The 24,684-nt window shown below is 30.1% G+C and overlaps 1 protein-coding gene across 1 annotated transcript; it reads left to right on the forward strand.

The window, feature by feature from the left end:
* Positions 1–277: 277 nt before the first annotated feature.
* LOC128391651 (uncharacterized) lies at positions 278–24,594 on the forward strand. Its single transcript, XM_053351582.1, has 3 exons — positions 278–1,588; positions 20,361–20,851; positions 24,385–24,594. The coding sequence occupies exons 1-3, from the start codon at positions 1,400–1,402 to the stop codon at positions 24,395–24,397; spliced, it is 693 nt and encodes a 230-aa protein (XP_053207557.1). The 5' UTR covers positions 278–1,399; the 3' UTR covers positions 24,398–24,594.
* Positions 24,595–24,684: the final 90 nt, after the last annotated feature.

Here is a 24,684-nt window from a genome sequence, read left to right on the forward strand (position 1 = left end):
CCCACTTGATTAATTGTCACAAACCATCGGTCAGCGGATCTCCTTTCGTTGATCTGTGTAGCCAAATTCGGTACATCTATGTTGTCCATTGGGGTCAAGGCAATGATATATGGCTCCAGAATCTTTCGTTCCTCAGCATCTAAAAGTTTATCGTTTATAAAGTTTCAAGGTCATAAAGGTCGTTTCACGATGCACCTACCTAGAGGTCATCGTGAAGGTTTTTTGAAAAGAAGAACAAAAAATTATCACACGATCCCAGTTTGAATCAATAAGCCAAAATTAAATCAAATTAACTGATTTCCTGTTCACGATCAATATATCGGCCCACTTGATTAATACCTAACCTAACCTAACCACAAACCATCGTTCTCCGGATTAAATCTCTTAATCAAATTCCATTGGATGTTACTACTAACTAATATCTACCAAAACACTAAACAGTGTATGTATTTTTTCTTTCAAATGTCTTCAACTTGTGCTTCTTTGAACCCACACCAAAGACAGGTTCTATCTACAATATTTCACCGATCGGAGAATATTCTTTTTGATTGGAATAATGACCTTGAACAGTTCAAATGTCACACACCAAGCACATTTCAGCATCAATGGACCATGGAAGAAGTCCTTGGGGTCAAGTTAATAATGTATGAGTCCAAATCTTACGTTCGTCTGCTAATTAGTCATCCTATTTTAGAAGGCATTTTCACTCGTAGGATTAACACTGATGATTGTCTCTTTTCTCTAATTCTTTTATATCATTTTTTTTTCTTCCCCACAGTCTCTCTCTAAATTTAATCAATAAATCAAATTCAATCAAATCAATTGATCATGTTATTATCATATTGATTAATATATTGAATATTTAATATTAATACTTCAAACAATGGCCACAATATGATTCTAAATGTATTCGATGTATTTGTTTACATTTCTTTTACTCTTTCTTTCTTTCATTCTCTTTCTTTTTCTATGGCTCTCATTTTCCAGGTTAAATTAATTTGGAAAAAAAGTAAAATGAAATAATTGTTCACATTTAAGTTCAATATTGTGTTCTAGCGTCAATGATTCTTTCAGCAATGATTCAATAGATGGCTCTGTGGATCGATAACTTAACTCAATCGGGAAAAAAGTTTACTTTCTATGAGCATGATTATCATTTGAATTGCTGGTTTCATCACTTAAACATCTCGAGACAATTTACCACAATAGTCAAAAGATGAGAGAAAAATGTTCATCGTTAATTGTAACAATCAACGATCTGAGATATTATTTGTTTGATTATCTTTTCTGTGTCTTCTCAAGTTGTGTGTTTTTTTAATTGTTAAGAAACAATTTCTAGACTATTGGTTATCAATTGAATCTATTGACTATCAAAAATCTAATTGTGATTATAAGTGTCATGGAAAAACTAATCAATGAAAAGGATTATCTAACAAATGAAGTTAATCGCCTCGAGGATAAAGTGAACCAGTTAATTAAATCTAATCAAGAATCGGAACAATTTTATCACAATTTAATTGTTGATAAAGAAAATGAGTTGACAAGGTTACGAAATTTTCTATCACAGTTAACTGATTGTCATCAAAAGGTAAATACAATTTGATTGTTTCTCTCTAATCATCATCATCATCATTATAACTGTATCACAATTAGTAAATTGTGATCTGGTTTCAATCAATTATATTTTTTTCATTGCTTTTTGTCACAAAAAATTCACTTTTACAATCAATCTTTGTCTCGATTTTGACAGAAAGAAAAAAAAACTTTCTCTTGTTTCCAAATTATCCACTGACCATTGGTCAGTTGCGGTTCTAAATCATCTGTCAAATTTTTCCATCTCATGAAGAGGCAAAAAAAGGCTCAACTTTATTGAATCAGAACTTTTTTTCCACCATAAACTTTGTCACATTTTGTTAGAAAAACTTTTCTTTTCTGTTTATCAAGTTGGTTAATCTTTTCGCTGAGTTGACAAAATTGAAACCTTAATCCTAATCTTGAACCAGGATCAAAGTTTTTTGTTTCTTTGCATAATTAACCAAAAAATTAGCCAAAAAATTATCATCCCAACCAAACAATGCATAACTATCTTGGTAATGATGAGGATGATATTCATCTTCATGTGTGTTATCAATGGGAAGATAATGTATCTTGTCATTGGGACTTTGCATAAGCCCATATGGTTACACGATACATTGTCCTGTGTGTTTACTTGATGTTTGTAAGATGATGATGATCGTGATGATGATGATGATGGACACACCTTTAAATGGTCTTGAATGTCATACTGTACTTTGGCCTCGTAAGGAGCATCAACTTACGGGGTGTAATATAAACTTACCACTTCTTTGCTTCTGTCAGTTGATTGCATTTTTGTCGCATCTTCATCATCTTTATCCTCCATCCTCCTCCTTACATATTTCATCTTGAGATTTTTACTCTACTCTGGACAGAAAGTGACCTTTGCTTGACCGTTGCTTTTGATTTGAGTTTTTCAATTTGTTGATTATATTTGTCATCTAAATGTAATCATAACAAGTCTCATTATCTCATCACTTTCAGCTGATAAAAAACAATATAAACAAATGATTATAATGATCAGTTGATTGTGATTCCATTTCTATCTCACATTTCATCTTCCCATCAATTTGTTCTGGTCAGTTTTCCCGTTAGACAGTAATTAATCTTGTCCATTTTTCCATCGTTGATTAATTAGTTGATTAATTAATTTTTACTCCAATTCAATAGAAAGAATTAACAGAAAAATTATCTAAACAGTAATCAAAAAGTTTCCAACAATTTATGTTTCACTTTTTTTTCTTCTGGTTCCAAACAATTAACAACACACAGTTACTCTCATTATAATACTTGATGTTCCATCTAATCAAATTAATCTAAACAATTCCAAATAATTAACTCAACTTTTGTCCAATTCAAATTCACACACAAACAATTTACAAATGAAATGGAAAAACATTGTTAAGGAGGAAAAACAATTTCTTCAGCTTTTTGATTAACTTCAATTATGATTTTCGCCTCACAAGTCAGTCAATAATAAAAATAACAATTAACTGATTGTGGTTAAGTTAAATTATCTCAACCTCTCTCCGTGTGTGTGTGAGTATGTTTGTTGATTGTTAACCAACATGTTTTGAGTAATAAATTTTGACTTAAGTATAAATAAAATGCCAAGAATTGAGAATCTAAATAAACAAGGAGAAAACAGATTCGAGAAAAAAGTTTAGGTCAAAATAGAAGTTTTCAAAGAAAAGTGAAACAAGAAGATGATGATGCTTTTATCAATGAACCAGAAGAAGATGATGAAGATGAGGATGCTAAATGTGTCTTGCTGAGTTGACTTAAATCATCGAGTTATTAGTTAATAGGGAACTGTAAATATCTCGTGTTCTTGGTACTCGCGTGTTCACCATGAAAACGATGATTAACTGAAGGGAAAAAGAATAGAACTTTTCATTTCGAATATTCTAAAATCACCAAAACACTCCCATGGCAATTAGTTAATTTTCTTAAATTTTCAACTGATCATTGGTTCAATGGTTTCTCTTTGAAAACTTTGCAATAATTTGAAGATGATTAGTTTAATTACTTCGATCCGGTCAAATTGTAATCAACTAGTACAATTTAAATTCATCATCTTTGTTGACAATTAAATATGATGAGGTCTTGATACGGACCAATGGTATTAAATTGTGAACACTAATTGTTGTGCTTCCTGTAATTATCATAAGTTTAACCTTAAATGTTTCTAAATTGCTGTCAACGTGTAAAAGGATTACAATAATTTAAAATTCAAATTTTTAATCAACAATTGAAATTAAAACTAATTTTTTTTCTCGAGATTCTAATTGTTTACAAAATTACAATTGTCTTCACACAATTAAGATTAACAACCAACCGAATCAAGGTGAGAGCACAATTAAATTTTTTTTTCTTCATATTCTTAGAAATCAACAATCATAATTATATCAATTTGTTCAAGTTGATCACCAAGATAATCAATGATGATTATGATTAATTCATTTCTATTTGTTTCATATTATAATATAATCTTAAAATTAAACAAACAATTAAGGAAAAGGGTTACAATCAACAATAACAGCAACAAACATACATGATAGATGAGATAATTTAAATTTTCATGGTTGGTTAATTGACACAATTGGTTAATCTAGTTAAATATGATTATCATTTACATAATTATCAAAATAACCATTAGTAGGCCTATGATGATATTAGTTGAATTTGTAACCAAATCAATGGGCTGATTGTCATTCACCTTAATCGTATACCAATAATAATGATGCCTAATTGTTGTCGTTACTCATATTAATTACCTGGACCCTCCTCATCTCCATCCTCCTCCTATTGTTATTTTGAAATTCAGGTAAATACATAAATGATACAATAATTAAACCGTTGAATACATGAATATGTAAAGTGGGTTTCTACCTCTGCTACGGTTAACCACACATTCAGATAACATTACCCACCCCACCCTGAAGGTAACTCTCTCTCTCTCTCTCTCTCTCATCCTCCCGCGGGAACTATTAATATTAATTCAATATTAAAAGTAAACAAATGGAAACTTTTGTAATATATCAACAATTATCAAGAAAAAGATGATGAGAAAATGATATAATCAATAAACTGTATTAACATTAGAGAGCAGATTCAATATGATACGATGGTGATATTAAAAATTATTATGCAAAAATAAATTAAATTGTTATGCAAATTAAACTTGCAGCTTGATTCAACTTGATTCAGTTTAAAGTATTATTATCATTAAAGTGATTGTCAACTTTGATCATCCAATTGGATTACCATTAATTTGACAATTTCAATCAGTCTTGGTTGTCATTTGAAAGTGTTGAATCCAATTGATTATTTTTATTGGATTAAAATTGTTACTCCGTTAATTTAATTTCTCTTTGTGTTGATTCATTTTGTTTATTTGTTTGTTAATTACTATCAAATACGAAATGATTGTTATTCTTATATTGTTATAAAGAGAAGGATAAAAAAGAAACAGTATTTATCCCTGAAGAAATGAAAGAAAATGAATCAACTGTTACAATGGAATCAGAATTTTCAGTAACCTCTACTACCGAATAACAATCTGTAAGGATTTCCTTTGTTCCCCTGAAAATATCTTACATAACATGAATTTTTCCTTCTCTTTCATTACTCTCACTCTCTCTCTCTTCCTCTTCTCCCCTATGTCTTTATCCTCATCATCATTATCATCCTTATCATCATCTTTTACTACATATAACAATCAGTTGACTTAAACTCAGAATCAGATTTCATCATGAACCCAGAATAAGATGGATCCTCTTTTTCACCATGGTAACATGAGATTCATTTTATACTCAGACCAACACATTGTTATACATTGACTGAATATTAATTTATACGTTTCAATGTGAATTCATTGTGTGGGTTAATAACTTTAAATTAACAATGTCAAACATCATTACCATTAATTATTAAAAAGAATAAGAAATTAAGTGAGATTCAGGGTTAATGTGTATTCAGTGAATACAGAATTCATGTAGCATCATCCATTTTGTATCAGTTGATTTTTTCTTGGAAGAAATAAAAATTGAAACTCACAACTATGAACTTTATTCAGGCTGTGTAATACAAAGGATATAAGCTCAAGATCATTATTATATATTCATTATCATGGGAATATCTGAATCAATCTCATGGTCATGATTAAAAATAGTTTGACCATTTGATTAGGAAACATGGTCACTTAAACCAATTCCCATTGAGGATATTGACATTAATCTTAACATGTTGTAATCAATTGATTTTTACAAAACTTTGAGTATTAATAGTTGATGAACTTACTATTTTTTTTTCATGATTCAGTTACTTAGATGCTGAAAATTTCATTGATTCATTTGGAAACTTTTATATACTAATTGTAACTCTGTCCAATTCATGTTTATTTGATGATAAATGAATTGGACTTTCATTGGCTATTCTTGGACATTATCTGGTCTCTGTTGTTTCAGAGTTTCAAGAGACCAAATAATTATCCCCACTGTCAATCAAATGGCTACTCAATGGTCACTATTTTTCATCCTCTTCTTTGATTCATTGTTCATTCACAATCATCTGCTTCTTGCCCTGCAAAATATACATATTAAAATAATATGATGATAATATCATCATATGTGTGTATAAGTGTCTGTGTTTTGATGTGATAATTGACTGTCAATCAAACTATTGCCTCTCTCTCTCTCCCTCTCTCACATGTGATTATATTATGATAACAATTCCTGCATTATTATCACCAATCAGATGAGCAGCAACAGAATAAGGTTAACAAGATGTAAGTTAAATTGCAATGAGATTAACTTATTACACAATATGATATTGTACTAATAACAATCCCAGAGAGGATGCTAGTTTATCATCATGATACTGCATTCATCATCATCATCATCATCCTTCATCTTCATTTCAAATCCATCAAATTGGAAACAAATTTTTTTTACAGAGAAAAATATTTTCAATTGAAATGCTTGTTTCTGTGTGGGTCCATTTTGTTTGCAACATTTTTGGTTATTTTGGGTTGGATGATAATGATGATGATACAACTCACTCACACTAATCATCAGAGTGGTAAAAAGGGAAGCAAAGGGAGATAAAGAGAGAGAGAGAGAGATGATAATGATGATGAGTGAGTCTAACGAAGAGGATAAAAGATGAAGGTTAAAAAGGTTATCATTGTATCTTAGCTAAATGGTGCATCTTTTGAAACGTATACTCTGTAGCAAACCATTGGGTCTAATAGATAGACAAGGATATAAGGAGAAAGCGGAAGTTTAGTTTTGTGTGTGTGTTCAATTTCCGTTTAGAGGGATTTGAGTAAATTGATGAGATGCTAAGATGATGAGGATGAAAATGCTTGATACTTAAACTGAAAGACTTACACTTGTAAAAGTAAATGCTACTCAAACAAATGAAATCCATTCCAATATAATCCTAGTATTTATTTTTTCACTTCTCTATCATCATTATCTTCATCATTCCTGATGATTATTTCATGGAAATTATCAGAAAGAGAGAGAAAAATTCATTCACTCTCTTCCTGATTCATCCTCAAAGCCCTCAATGGATTCTGCTGTAAGTGATAAGGAGATGGATATAATTGATAACCCGAATCACTAATGATTATGCTGATAATTATTCATTCTGATTACTAATCAGTGATAATATTTCATGAGATTATAACTTGGAATCATTTTCAATCCCTGATTTTGACATGACAACAATGAGAAAACTTTAACAATTAATATCGGTCAATACATTGGACCTTAAAAATTTGATCCTCTTTTTTTTACTTGACCAAAAGTTAAACAGTTAATTTCAATTAGAATAATAATTAATCACTAATCATTTACATTTCTCATGTCACTTCATGATTGAAGATTAATCCATTAATTATCAAGAGTTTTTTCCCCAACTTGATTCATGAGTTTGTATGATCTTTGAAAATGCATATTCAATTCATTAGATAACTTGATGATGATCTACACTTGAGAATCAATTAATTACCAGCATCATCCTTTGCACTTAACTTTAATCAATTTTAATCTCATGGTGTAGATTCATTTTCAGCATCTTCATCGTCAACCTCATCATCTTTGTCTCTCTTTCAGTGTCTCTCAATGAGAAACCGTTATCATCCATTTCACCCTGAATTACACTCCAATGGATAAGAATTTTTTTCTCAAATTAAACTATGATTTATGGTTCCTACGGGAGAGACCTTGTCCTGGCTTCCTTTTTAACCAGTTTACTTCCGTCAATCTCATCTTTTCCTCCCTCATCCTCATCCTCATCATCTCCTCTTTATCTTTGTCTTTCTCTCTCTCTCTCTCCCATTGTGACCATTGGTCTTTCAATGGAAATAGTTTTTCTCTCTTCACTTTCTTTTCATCTTCTTCTTCAACCTATTCTGGTCTCTGGTGATTATTATTATCCCTTTTACTATTTACTGAATAACCTTAACAAAAACCTTTCTATCTTTACATTTATCATCATCATCATCTTACCAGTTTCAATGTTATCTTATCACATGATCAATCAGTGACCATGAATCTGAACTTTTTTTTCATTCACAAACCTTTTGATTCAAGCTAATGACATGGTAACATAAGAATCAGAATCATTGAACGATTTTCAATAATAATAATATTAGTAACCTCATTGTAAGGATATGATTATTATCATCATCATCATCATTATGATAACAGTGAGAGAGAAATGATGATGAGAAAGAAAAGATAAAGTTAATGATGAACTCATAACTTGTTATATTTTTTTCTTCTTCTCTCTTTCCTTGGAATAAAAGTTCTGTTAATGTCAGAATTTTATCCTCTAATGGTTCACCAGTAAGTAATAACTTCTCATTTCGATGAAAAGATTTTTCTTCATCATCATTAGCTCATCTTCCATTTTATTATTGATTTGAGAAGCTTTTCCATTGATATATTCATAGAACATTTTTATCATCAACTTCGATCTGTCCCCTGGAAAAGTTTCAAATCTTCAATCTTTCCAATCCTTTTTCATGTAACTTTTTTCCTTTTGTATTCGGAGAGCATAATAATTCCCATTGCCAAGAGAAACTTTCACTTTCTCTCCTCGGTGTTTTGTTTACTTTTTCCACTCTCTATTCTCTGTTCTCTCTCAATTCATTGATTCTCATTCTGATTTATTCCATATTCCCATGAATTGAATCTCAGCTTCGCTTAAATTAAAGTAGAATCAAATTTCCTCAATGATTTGACTTTTAGGCTCAAGTTATCATTTGGAAATCTATTGGTTGTTATTCAATATTTACCTTGAGTCGAATTTCTAATTTCCTTTCATCCATCCCACCCAATGAACTTTCTGAAAGACCAAGCATCATATTAGTTACAATATTTTCATCATTTTCCATCAGATTTTCTATCACCCTAACATTATATTCACATGATAATAAATATCAGAACAAATAATAAAATAATAAGTTTCACATAGTGAAAATATCAGGCTCACATTCTGAATATCAAATCAGATTTTACTTGCTGATATCCATTAATCTGATACCTTTAGGTTTTCATGATGAAAATAATTGTACGAAAAAATAACATGTTAATCAAATCCCCTGAAAGATTATCCTTGTTATGGTTGGACAATCATGATTATCAACAATCTGATTACTTTTATTGGAAAACATTATCCATCAGTCTCTTCACTCCTTCTCTTCCTCATCTTCCTCATCTTCCTCTTAATCCTTTCACTCCCGTTGGATTAAACTGCTTATTATGTATTCTTAGGATTAGTGAACAACTTTCTCTTTTAGTCCCGTTGGTTATAATTATTAAGCTGAAAAATCAACTAATTGTAACAGATAAGTTTCCATATCTCAGTTGAACTTCACTATTCACTTGATTCTATCAACATGTTTTCTGAATATCATGAGCTGAATTTTTCATATTCAGTGATAAAAATATGCATGATCATGTGTCAGATGATCACGATCATTATTTATTATTATGTTTTCATGATATTTCAATTCAGATCGTTCATGAAAAAGATGATGTAATAACAATACATTAGGTACATTAGATGTTTACTTTTTTTTTCTCATCATTCTGTTCAAATTGAATCGCTGATTGTTTTTCAGACTGAATATATGATTTACCCATGAACAGATGATGCTGATGGTGATATTTTATCATCCAATATATGAGATTCATCTCTTTCTCATACAATATAATCATCCTGGTTGGAAAAAGGTGGGTATTCATGAGATAATCAATTGGGAATCACATCTTCCAGTTCACAATCAATCAGGTTAACTGTCAAATCCATAAGCATACACATAAAACATAGTATCATGTGTATATGAATGTGTCTCCATGGCCCTGAATCAATGAATTGGAATTTTTTTTCATGATAAAATGAGGTTTAGCAGGATGATGAAAATGTTGAGATGAATTTTCACTCTCATGTAGATTGAAATATTGACATGAGCATCTTCACTTCCGTATCCTTTTACATTTTTTTCAATTTTCTTCCAATGAAAATGTAAATGAAAATGATATTGGACAGATATAACAATGGTTATTTACCTGTTGATTAGATTTCATAACAATTAAGATAATTTGTTTAGTCGAGTTTGAGTTTCCTGTTTGAATTTGTTAGGAATTGATTGTTACCTGAACATTGAATTGATTTGATCTTCATTGATTTAATTGTTTTGCTTCCGTTGTTAAATTGTTGATCTACTTGAATCTCAATTGAACTTTTTTTTTCTCATTTTAATCAATTACTTTTAACTGTTGCTGATTATTTAAACTAATCAATAAACTAATAGAAAAGTTTGTTAATAGAAGCAATTTAAGTTAATCAATTTAAACTATTCCCATGTGGATTAGTATTCCTTTAATTTAGATCATTAATTGTTTAATCATTAAAATGATAAAATAAGAAAATCAATTAACTCTAATCAGTTGATTGTTCATGGTAGTTTAATTGAGCTTTACAATTGTTGCTATTACCATTAACTATTAACTTCAGTACATAAATTATCCACCTGAAAATTGATTATTATTGATTGTTGATCATAATGATAATCGTTAAATGTTCAGTCATTTAATGATGATAATATTGATTGTTAAACAGTTTTAATGGGACAATTAAACAAATTGTTATGACAAAAGCTCTTACTTATAATGTCAACAATAAAAAAAGTAATTACCGTCAAGTGAATTGTTATCATTTCCGGTTCCTGAGAATCTTCAATCACCTTGGCACATATTTGATTAAATTTCAATTTTCGAAAGTGAAAAAATGTCCATTGGAAAATCAATTGGATCCATTTGCAATGAAGGCGCGTGCATATGTCTCTCTCTCTCTCTCTCTCTCTCTCTCTCGTCATCATCCTTAACCTAATCATCTTCATCATCACCATTGTTAATTTTACTTTAATGAATGAAAGGAAATGTATGAATCACAGGAGAAAGATGAAGAATGAGAATGATGGAGTGGGAGAAAGAGAGAGAGAGCAAATAGAGAATGCAATTACATTCTAATGTGTTGCTGATTCCATCCCTGGCGAATACTCTCTCTCTCTCTCTCTCTCTCTCTCTCTGATGCCTTTGATCGTCATCTTTATCCTCTTCCCCATAATAATAATCTTCCGTCACTAGATTTTCATCCTTCCAAGTGGTTAGCCTCAAGTAAGCCCTTAGGTCTTCCCTGTCTCGCCAATCTCCAAACTCTGTTTATCCTCCTCCTTCTACCCTTCGCCCTCCTCCACGTCCTCTATCACAACTCTATAGCCTCCTAATCATCTTCATTTTATGACGCATCTTTCATTGAATCCTCAAAGAAGAAGAAGCAGGAAAAAATCATCATCCCGTTTCCATGGAAACGCATCTTTATCCTCATCTTTGTTGAAAATAAGATTGAAAAAAAAATATATCGGCATCTCAAAAAGATATGATGATAATAATGATGTATATATAAATCGATTAGGGTAAAAAGAGAGACAGTGAGAGAAAAGAGAGAGAGAGAGTGAAGATAAAATAAGATGATGAGGATGAAAAAACCGTAATCCCAAAAGTTTACATATAACTAAAGGGAATCTTTTTTTTTAATATTGATTAAAAAAAACATGGAAAAGTTTTTTTTTCTTGATAATAATAGAGTTTTGTAAATGATGAAACTTGTTTTACTTAATGAAACAAATCATCCGCATCCTTATCATCATCATTATCACCATCACCATCCGTTTCATAATCAACACATTACATTGTATTCAAATGATTGAATGAAATTATCTGATGGATGAGAAGATAAAAGAGAGAGAGAAATGAAAAAAGTAATAACCTTTATAATGATAACATTGTAGATGATGAAGATGATATCAAGGATGATGAGATCTTCCTACCATGTTAATTGATAATTCAGAATTTGAAATTCAGAGGGGAAAAATTTATCTTCACTTTTAATCATTTTTAATGATAATCTAAATGATTACTGGAGGAAATATCTGTTGGCAATGAATCATTTTTATGATAATAAACACTAATTACTGAGCATGAGGTTGAAATTGAATTTACCTATTGAACTTTAATTGAACAATCATGTTCCATGTTTCCACCTTCATATTACTCATAGTCATGAATTATCCCTCGTATGATAAATTGGCATGTAAAGTCAATTTATATTTCCATTGAATAAACAAAAAGTTCTGACCAATTTTCAATTCAATTCGAAGACAATGAACTTTTCATTTTCTGCTGACAGAGTTTATCGGATGTTTTGTTTTCTAAACTAGAAAAAAAAACTATTAATAGTAAATAGATATTTCATTTTTATCAGGAGAAAAATTCATTTTCCTGCTCATTTTCCCGGGTTTGTCCCCAATGAACTTTCATCGAATTGAATATAAATTCATTATCATGAAGAAAGAGAAATATTTATTTAGGAAATTTGAATGTTCAACAGAAAAGTTGAATTTCTTTGCTGTTTATTGTTTCTTTGCATGATAACACCTAAAATACTGAACATTAAACAAAGTGAAACAAAGATGGCGGATACTTCCATCATCATTTTCATGATATTCATGGGAATTCATTATTCCAGCCACCAACTCCCATGATAATTCTGAGTCTTACTTTGTTCGTGTGTTCAGATGATGGAAATTTTTTTTCTCATTCAAAGATATATTCATATTCCAGTTCCCAAATGAAAAAAAACAGTAGGAACTTTTTTCCTCATTTCATGATGATCAATTTATCGTATCTCACATGGTTCAAGTTAAATGCTGATTCATCATCAAGTTTCAATTTCAAATGAAAACATTCAGTTATCATGTAACAAGATTCCTTTGAATAAACAATCAGTCATTCAATCACCAAGACAATTAACAAACTTTTAACAATTATAACTGACATTGAACTCGAATTTCAATCAATTACAATCTATTATCAATGAGAATATTATTTGCCCGATTTTCATGATGATTAAGATGATCAATCATCTTGTCGGATAATATAAATATTATATCATTGAGTCTAATTAGGATACGGTGTCTTACTTGTTAATATTGATTAATATCAAGTACTAAATTCATAACAATTAGAATTGATTGTGTCAATCTTTACAATAACATCATGAGTTTCCATCATGAGGGAACTTTTTTTCTTACATTTCAATTCTTATTCTCATCTTAATCACCATCACCACCCACACTTTATATCCAGGAATTGATTGGAGTCTGTTAATCCTTATTGTCTATTTATGATCATCATTTATTTTGAAGGATTGGATAAGGGATAAGATAAAGAAGATAAAAGATTAGTAAGATGATAAGGATGACGGGTGATGTTTTCTTCTGTAAGAAGATTTCTCTCTCTCTCTCTCTCTCTCTCTCATCCACCCACCTCATCCATAAACTTATCATCATTATCTCATTCATGTTATTCAAACTTCACAGGGTATTCATCATTATCATCATCTTCTTAATCATGAAACTTGAATCTAATATTTGTATTAGTTTATTGGTGAACAATTTAAATTGTTTCCTTTGCCACGTGCTACCAGACACGTTGTTATTGTCCATCATTAATAATATTGTTAATCAGCTGATTGTTAGTTGATTAATTCAAAGTTGTAAATGAACTGGAAGGTAATCCAAACAATGTTTATAAATATAAGAAATGATGGTGGTGGGATTTTCTTCTTGTTTTTCCCACTCTCACCTTGTCCACTTTCACACCTGATAACAGAATTAATTTCCCACCAAACAATCATGATTGTAACTTTAATCGCATATTGATGGTTAATTTAATTTGCTTCTCGTGGTTTAATTTGATCACTTTGAATATTTACTTAGTTAATCATATGGGATAATCAAGATATTATTCAATCAACTTATCTAATCATTGGCTGAGGGTGTGCAAAGTTGTTAATTGATTTAACTTGATTGTTGATCATAAGTTTATTGATTGTTAGATACTTTTATTATACTCTGAGTCCAATTGGAACACAGGAAAAGGTCAGTTGAATGAATGGTCAGTGTAACAAGAAAAAGTATCAAGACTGTTTCATGGTAGATGAAGATGATGATAGTGGTGGGTGAAAGTTTGACTCGAATTTCTGATTGATGAAACAACCAAAGTTTCATCATGTTGTTATTATATTGAACATGAACAATAACATAACAATATCATGGAAAAAATCAGAAACATTTGAAACTGAACAAGTTCAATATCCATGATATTTGGTGTTTCCATTTGTCTTCTCGTTCATGGAGAAAGATATTGCTGATACTTGAGAGAGAAGGAAAAATCCTTTCAGAACTTTTTTCTCCCACTAAATCAGTTATCCCTAATCATCTTCATCTTATCTTCAATTTCATCAACTGTTTTCTTTCCCATGGTTAAGGATAAACTCTATCCATAGATGCTAAAGTTTAATCATCATCATCATCTGATTATCAGTCTAATCTCATTGAATCATTTTTCTAACGGTTTAATTGATGATTGATTAAAATCATGAGATTATCAATAATTAAACGAGATTATTTAAAGAAAATCTTTAGTTTCTTGTTTGATATAATTCATATTGTTACTGAATTATTATAATCAAATTAAATTGTTGATTATCTGAGACACATAAACATGATAAATTTGATTAAAAATTTGGTTTGGTTAATTGTTGGCACAAAATGTAAGCCAAGACTCTGAAATAATGATCAAGTTAATTCAATTGGTAGATAATTTCAATTTCAATCAATTAACATGTCACGATTGATTATGATTTATGTTTCAACCTAATCTACATCATCATTATCATTAATTGATTAGTTAGTAAAAAAAATCGGCTCAATATGATGAACCTTAAAAGTTACTCATTGAAGGAACCGGAAAAGATGAACAAAATTTGACAAGGTTGGTGAAAAGTTACTTCCGTTTCTGGTTTGAAGCCAAGAATCAGATGACAATGATGATGCTGAGAAATGCAAATATTTGTCATCACTTTTATATCGAGAAAAATAATAACCAACATGATTAAGTTTTAATTCATTGATGATAAATTGATAATGATGAATAATAATCTTGATTAATGATTGTCGCCTCTTTGTTAATTATCAATCTTTAAATATCTTTGAGCGAAAGTTTTAATCAATGGTAATTAATGAATTAACCTTTTGTCTTGTTTTCATCATTATCCTGATGATGATAATGATTAAAGGAGATCCTGCAATTAAAGCTGCTTTTGCCTATTGAAACAAATAAACTTTAAAGACTTTTTGAGAAAGAGAATAAAAATGAATTCAATGGTTTGTGTTAGAACTGAATATTGATAACAGTTTTCGAGAGAATCTCGAAAAACTGACAAAAAGCTCAAAGCCATTTTACAGCGTCAAGCAAAGGTCATAGAATAAAAATTAAGTACAGGGCGTATTTTTTATCAACTTCGGCTATTACACTGAATATCTCCAGAACTAAAAAATATGAATGCCAGACTTGACCAGAGGACTGAACAGAATTGAAGCGCTCGATCCTACGATTTTCAAGGTCGTTGAGGTCATTTCCCGAAGGTAGCGTTCAAAGGTCATTTTAAGGTCTTCGTGTGAATGAGCGAATCAAATCAGCACAAAAATTTTATTTTGAAGTCCCTGTAATGAAATCATCTGATTCAGATGCTTATAAACCTTCAAATCCGTTCTCCTTTTCATTCATTCTTAATTGCAACTTTGAATCTATTGCCATCGTTTGCCATATAGTTATTCACCTTTATCTAGTGAACATGAGTGCACTCAACTTATCTCCAGTTAAAATTCAGCTCCCAGATAGCTTTCCCCCTCAATCTATTCTTTTTATGTTGAATTATTTCACATGACTACGTGTTAATTGGTCTTTCTTATTAAATGTAATTCGTGAGTTGGAAGGAGACCGTGGTCAAGGGTGGACTTACGTGAAGTAAACTGTAACTACATAATTTTTATTCTATGACCTCTGCTTGACGCTGTAGAATGGCTTTGAACTTTTTGTCAGTTTTTCGAGATTTTCTCGAAACTATTATCAATATTCAGTTCTAACACGAACCATTGAATTCAGTTCAATTAGCAATCTTAAAAAATGTTGTAAAAAAATCTTCATTTTCAAGCAGAATTGCAGGTTCTCCTTTCACCATCAATTGTTTTACATATCATTTGCATCATAATGTTGACAATTAAATCTAATTATTATTATCATTTTCCTCTATTCAAGTTGATTGTGTGAGTGATAAGTTTTTTTTACTTCATGAAAAACAATAATCACTCAGGGAGTTGAGTGAAAGTGTTGATTGTTTCCCTTGATCAAGTTAATCAACTATACTAATAGTTAATTATAATTGCAAATGATGATGTAAATTAACAGTTATCATCATAAACTTTTACAATTAGTTATCAAAGTTTTTACATTCAAATTGCTACAGAAAAAAAGGAGCAACAAAAACTAAATTAAAGCTTAATCATCAATAGTAAATTAAATAAATGGCTCATCATTAAGTATTACATGTTTTATATTATCCAATTGTTATCGACTAGTACAATCAATTGATTGTTAATCAACATGAATAAATATAATTTAGATGATAGGTTATCATAATTGACCATAAGAGTCCATCGGAAATGACCATCGTACTTGAGTCAATAAATACAATGAGTAACTTTTAATATCCAATCCATTATAACGGAAACGGAAGAAGAGGTTAAATCAAGGAGTCTTTCAATAGTTAACTTTTATCATCATAAACCAGGATAATGATAATGATGATGATGATGATTAGGAAGATAAGATGAAAGATGATGAAATTATCTTGCAATTGATATTAATTTATCATTTGCATTGACCAATTCAAGTAAATCAACATGACCATTTTGATTTCAATCTGACTGATCACTTATTCATGACGATAATGATAATTTTCATCTTAAATCATAAATAATGAAACCTTAATTGTCTCATAAATAACCACAATCAACAAGATAAATAAAGTTGATTATCCAAGTTTATCATGATTAGTGTTTTATTTATTTGATTAAAGTGATTGCCCGTTTTCATATTATAATCAAAGTTCACAATCAGTGATAACTTTTATGTCACAATTAAAAAGTTATCAATATGATAGATATTAGTTTACCTTTTTATTATTATTACCTTAATTGTGAGTGTATTTAATTAGTTTCAAGTTGATTATGATGAAACCACAAATCATCAGTGTGTCTCTTTAATTGAGTTAATGGGTTTTCATGATGAAGGTGAGGATGAAAATACTCATCAACATGAGAGACTATAAAAAAAGATGAAGATGAAAAGATAACGGTAATTTATTAAATATACACTTTGGTCTCATGTTAATTAATTAAGTTTCACAATCACGTTTACTTGATCATGATACAATTACCTTTTTTTCTGGTAATCATCATGAATTAAATAATTACCAGAGGAAATTTTCATCTTCCTGATGTGAGAAAAAAAAAATCTTTCTTCCGATTTTCAGTTCTTTCAGAACTTTTTTTTCCTCAGTGTTCTGATTATGGTGCAAAAATATTTTCCATTTTTTCATGATATAAACACGAGCTTATCAGTTATCAATTTTCATGATTGTTTACTGAATCTAATTGGATAACAATTTATTAAACTTAATTGCTGAGCTTGAACAGATTAGGTGATTGTTGATTTTCACAGTTTAATAACTGTTACTTGTAATTAACTATTCAAAATTATGATAATAATCAAGATTAATTAGCCAACAATTAGTAATGTGTTTATGAGTAAAAAAGATGGGTTAAATTGTTTGCAATTAGCTTTCAAGTTATATTTAAACACTTAAGCCTTTGGGCTAATTAACTAATTAGTTTGGTCTTTGATTTACAATTGAAAAATTAATCAAACTTTTCTTGAGAAACTAATTTATGGTCACAATTGATTTTAAAAGAGTAAAACTTTTTTAATTTACGACAATTAGTGTCAACAATTAGATGACAATTTATTGAATTACATTAATCAGCTGACAAAAGTTTTCTCTCAAAGTTTTCTCAATAGTTTCCAATTTTTGAGGCTGAGATTTTTTCCCTCCTTCTTTTCAGATCTCATGTAAATCAGATTCAAGTCTCAGGAAAAGTTTCATGTGATTTGAATTTAAAATTTTCACATATCATGATAACAATCTGATTCTTTTTATCGTATTATAAAACTGAACAATGTTTCATGATGTAAACCATGATAAGTAGTTACAACTGATACTCAGCATGATAATCAACAGAATCAAATGAACCAAAGGAAAGAAAAAAATTTACATGAGAAATCAGGGTTCTCCTTGAATCGTTTTGACATGGAAAACTGGAAATTAAATCAGAATTGAAATGATGTTATTATATTGAAAACCATTTGAATACGTGGTGTAGTCTGAATATCTCAATGAACTTTTCCTCCATCAATGAAATCCATTAACTCACTTACTGAACAATATGTTATCACTTTATATTTATCTCTCCCTTTTGAATTCTGTCTATAACTCATGATGATGAATTCAGAACTTTATTTTTGTTCAGTGAAAAAAGTTGATTCAGATTCAGATGAATTTCATGGTTGTGACATTAATGATCACTCATTGAATGTAATCATGTTACTCAGCCATCAGAATTCAATATTTTCCTTGACATATTTAGGAAATGTTCAATTCTAGTAATATAATCAAATCATCATGATGACAATCAAAATCTTTGCCTAAGGCTATGGATGAACTTTCATGATAAGTATCAATGTTTCATTATGAATCATCCATTAGTAGGAACTTTCATCTTTCTCATTCTATCTTCCCTTTATCATCTTTATCTTGACTCAGAATTAATTTCAATTATTTCTGAGTATTTTTATCATCAAGTTCAGATTTCAAGATCTATCATCTATCATTAACATGGTAACTGAACAGAAACTCTGAAAGCTTAAGGTTATTAGTTTTATCCCTCTGAGTGTCTTTCTGTGCCCGGAAAGATGTATGAGTTGACCATTGGTCAGATTACTTTTATCGAACAGAATTTTTTTCTCCTCTTATCAATTCTCATCATTATCACTCTCATGAAACTCATGTTTATCATGAACTTTTTCCGCCTTCTTGTTAACAGAATTGTCTTATAGTCTTTAACAATGGTTATAATATTTACGATAAAAACCTAATTCAAAGTTTAATCTTAATCGTTGACAATGGTCATCTCACTGGTCATCTATTGGTGATAATGATGATTAACTTGATCACCATGAACATGAAAAAAAAAGATTCAAGATAATCTCATTGAGATGGATAATTCTGATCAGATTTTTTGTTTCTATTGACAATTGAATACTGATCATTAATTGTTCATTCATTAATCAAATCGATTTGCTTTTAGTTATCAAAGATGTTTAATCAGATTGAATTGTTCACAATCAATAACTGTTTAATTCTTGATATTCAAAGTTGATTGGCACAAATTTAATTCACTGTTTGATCGTTTGATTTAATCTGATGAATTTTACATGGCTCAGATGATTTCATGTTCATGATAACTCAGTTCCGTAGATTTAATTACTCGGAAAATCAAAACTTTCACTTTCCTCAACAATTTAATTAATCTTTACACATCATAAGCTGATAAATATTAATTAAGTTGCTACATAAATCAAGTCAATCAGATTCGCTGATTAAATTTATCAGGTAACTTATTTTTTTTTCTTGATTAAATGACTGAATTAAATGTCAATGAAGTTTGATTATTATCATTGATTGTTACTTGGAGCTCACAATAGTTAAGTTAACCATTTATTATGAGTTTAAATAAATTGTAACAATCAAATTTTATCTCATGATTAGAATCATTTATTGTTGAATGAGTTTTTCAATAACAAAGTTGAAACCTTTCAATGGGAATACATTATGATAATAGTAATGATAATCATGATAATCCAATAGGAATTGAATGAAAGTGTTTCCAATTCAATTCAATCCGGTGAATATGAAATTATCATGGTAACTGTAATATCTGTGATAATAATTGGTGATTTAGTTTCAAGTATTATTGAAGATGCTGATGATCATCATCATTGAATGCTGATGATATTTGCAATCAGATTGTTAAACATTGAATAAGATTCATTGGTGCATGATGATGATGGCGATGATTATAATATACTTTTCAAAGAAAATTGAGAAATTTTTCTCTCAATTTCTATTTCCATGTGATATCCTGAATTGATATTCACTTTTATTTCTCCTTCTAATACTTTCAGATGAAGTCATGTAACAATAATGGAACTTGTGACCAGCATCATCCTGACCTCATGGAAATGCTCCGTTCCAATTCAGATCCATCTCTATCCTGTAACCAGAAAAGTAAAGGTGATAAACTTTGTTTTCGAGTTGACGTTTCAACCCAAACCATTGACAGTGATTACGGATTAACAGGATTAGACAATCAGCTGTTCATCCCAACTAAACTTGGATTCGCCTGTTTAAATTATGATCAACTACCACCACCACCTCCAGAATCCTTGCTATTACCACCCCAATCGTCCCAATTGATCAAGAATGAGCAACAATCAGAATCAACTATTTCAAGGGAAACACTGGAAGGAATTAATCAAATTTTATTGGCTCATGCACTGGGACAATTAACCGTAGCTGATGCTGATGATGAAGAAGAGATGATGAGGATGAAGATGATGATGATGACGATGAAGATGATGATTTACTTCAAGAATGTGATGCAATCGAGTACGAGGTAAGTTCAATCAAGTGAAATTCATTCATTAACTTAATCAATTCATCATCTTTATGCCAGAGTAAAATTTAAATGAATCATATTAAGGATAAATTGTTACAATTTAATAATGTTCAGAAATGTACATGTCTCTGTATAGTTAATACATCTTATCCTGTAAATGAACTGAATTAATATCATTATGATTAAGATAAATTGGTTAGGTAAATTCAATGAGATTAATAAATCATCTGAATAAATTATCACGAAACTGAGCAATGATATAATGAAAACAAAAAGAAGCTCAATTAAGATGATGATCATTATGATGATGATGATAATAGTTGAGATGATGAAAAAATAATCATCTTAGGATGCAGATTATCATTTATCTTGGATGTTATCAGGAAATCACCAGAATTAACTGAATCATCTGATAAAAAAAGTTCATCACCTTTGTTTCATTTGTTATCATCTGAATTTCCTTTCAATTCAGTAATTGAGTTTATCATGGATGTTAACGATTATCATCAATTGAACTTTTCAAGTTTCATCTTGAACATCAAAGTTGATTACAGAAAACAAAACGATTACAATTTATGATTACAAATTAATCCTTAATATTGTTGTAAATCTAGTTTCCTCCCTCCAAGTTCAGGGGAGAAATGAAATGTTCAGGTTACTAATGATGGAAACTGTAAAATGTTCAAGGAAGATAAAGAAAGAAAAAAATAAAGAGGAATACAATTCATCAGCTATTCTCTCTCTCTCTCCATCTCATTCCTCATCTTTATCTTCGCTATTCTCATGTAGCATCCTTAGTCTCATCTTCTAATCGATTTTATGGATCAGTGACCTTTTTTTAGCGAAATAAGAGAATGAGAGAGAAAAAATCATCAGAAAATTGAAGCATCAGAAAAAAAGATAAACCTGGTTTCTTTTTTTTCTTTGTTTTTATCTTCCTTTTCTCCCTCTCCTCATCTTCAACTGGTCTCACTACATTAGAGTGAGCTTACTATCCATCTAACCCACCATGGTCTTCATACTTTCCACCCGCATCATCAAGGTGTATGATGAGTTGATACACTCTAAGGGAGAGTATAAAAATGATATGAGAAAAATCAGAAAAAAATCAACAGAAACATGAAAACTGTTGTTTCATTTGATATAAAGTAATAAATTGTTACCTTTACAGGAGAGGGAAACAAACAGGGTGAGAAATCAAGATCACCCTCCATGGGGAATTCTGATTCTGACACTGAAGTTGTTGCCAATTACAGTAGTTACATTAGCTGATTAACTTTACCTTTCCATTGGTGATAATCAACCAAATTGGACAATTTTTGTTTTCCAAGTTCATTTGTAAGAATAGTATTAAGAATCTTAACTTGATTGTTTCCAAACTGATTCTGAATTATAACAATAAATATTGAAAAACACATAATCTCATGGTAGATGAGGAAACAGAGCAGGAGAAAATCAAGAAGAAAAGTAAAAAAGGAGAGGAAGTGAAAGAATGATAAAAAAAGCATAAGTTCTGTTTACCATGAAGAAAAATATGAATCCATCATGAAGAGTTTGAATTTTTTCCACATTAGTTTCAATCTTTTTATATTTTTTCATTTTCCTCCCTCATGTTCAGTTCCTTAACTTTGAGATAACTTATCATCTTTATCCTTTTTCTGCTTATTTTAAACTCCAACACTTTGTTATCATTATGATTGTTGTTGTTGTTGTGGGAGGAAGATGATGATGATCGTGGTGGAGGATGATGTTTTCGAGTGGATGAGTTGCCATTTTAAATCGTTTTCTATTATTTTCATCTTTTCCTCTTTATGAAGATAAGATGTAAATCTAAGATTCACTTTGAATGGAATATTTTTCATATCATCTTTTCAACTTTTCCATCTCAATCTTCATCTTTTTACTTTCACGCTCGCTGCCTTTAAGCATCTTCATCTTCCCTCATCTTCATCTCTCTGTAGTATAGATACCTATGTATTTTTCATAAGAAATAGAGGGAAGATGATGATTAGTTTAAATATCTCATATGTGTAATAATAATAATAGAATGAGAAAAAAGTGAGACGTAAATTGAAAAGATGAGGAATGAATTTTTCATTTTCTCTTGCAAATACTTTATCATCATTTTCTGATATTCAATCTCCATGTAAACTTGAATTTCGAAAATTTTTCTCGAAAAGTTTCCTTTTTTTCCTCATCTTCTTTTCTTCATCTTCATCATCCTCATCCTCTTATTCTAGCATAAATATAAGAGCTTTTCCTTCATCTTTTTCTTCAGCGATATTGATGTAATGATGATTTTCTCTCTCTCTCTCTGATCATTATAATCTTTTCCTCTTCAATTCAATGTAACACATTTGATTTCAATAATGAGAAAAGATGATTATCCGACTATTATATTAGAATGATGATGATTAAGTCATATTTCTAATGGAGCCAGTGGGTTTTTCTCATATTCACCAGGAGTATCATGTAATATGTTACCTCGGTGGCAGTTGATTGCTGATCCATTAAGATGAAAGTTGGAGTGTAAATCATATATCATTAATGATATCAGTGTGTTCAACTTTTATGAGTTATTATTACAATCTTAATGATTCTGTTGACGTTTATTAAGTTTGCCTCAGTTTCCACCATGTACCTTGATCCGCTCTCATCTTAGACCTTCATCCATGGAGATTCAGAAATGAACTTTACTTTCCCTTTTTCCTTTACTTACATAATCGGTCTCTCTCTCTCTCTCTCTCTCTCTCTCTCTCTCTCTCTCTATGTCTCCACCTTATGAAAAAAAGTTCATCACTTTTGATCTGAAAGCGACATGTTCAAGTGAGTTGTTACTTTTGTTGTTCACTGATTATCATGTTCAAAATCATGATTAAAATGTAGATGAACAGGAATCTCATTGAATTGAATTTAAAATCTTTTTTTCCTGTTGAATAATAAAATGATCATTTTAATCTGATTTGATTTCGAAACCATTTAAATTCTGACAGAATTCATTCCTGAAATTGGTTCTTCTTTCAATGTTCATTGGTAAACATTCAACTCGAACAAAAACAAAAATCCCCTGAATTTAAGTTCGAGTTGCAATTTAATTTCTTCCTTATCATCTCTTTTGTGATTTATCTTCCTATCTCTTTCTCTTCGATCTCTCATTTTCATTTTCATTCTCATTCTCATCAACTCATCAACTCATCGAATTGGTAACATAACAAAAGAAAAAAGAACTTGCAATTTATCCTTAGGACAATTCTTGTTTCTGTTAGAACTTTTCTTTTCTTCTTTTATTCCTCATTTATCTTGTTCGTACTTTTTCTCTTCTCGTCTTCATTGTTCGAGTTCTATTCTTACTGAATAAGGCTTTAAGCTATTATTGTGATTCTAATTTAGTTCGTTGAGTCTTCCCTGAATTCCAACGTATTTGCATTTACTTCTGGCTGATGAGTTGTTACCACCCTCATGAATGATTGTTATTCATTGAGATTAATTCCGCTTTCTAATCAATATCTTTTCATTGTTTTTCTCTTAAGGATGTTTTATTAACTCGCCAATCACCAAATCAGAGTCTTGGCCTTTGCCTTTCATCAGAACAACCAAATAATCAGGGAGATAATCAACAACCACCAAGGAATCATGAAAATGAAAATGGTGCTTACACTCGTAGTGAGGTTTATATCAGCTTCCTGGAGACTGGTGGGTTAGCTGAACGATCCGGAGCAATTAAGATTGGTGATCAAATATTGAAATCAATGGATATACATTTGATTTCAATAATGAGAAAAGATGATTATCCGACTATTATATTAGAATGATGATGATTAAGTCATATT

This window comes from Panonychus citri, unplaced genomic scaffold (assembly GCF_014898815.1).
Source record: "Panonychus citri isolate SS breed McGregor unplaced genomic scaffold, ASM1489881v1 Contig00135, whole genome shotgun sequence".
In the NCBI taxonomy this organism is placed as follows: domain Eukaryota; kingdom Metazoa; phylum Arthropoda; class Arachnida; order Trombidiformes; family Tetranychidae; genus Panonychus; species Panonychus citri.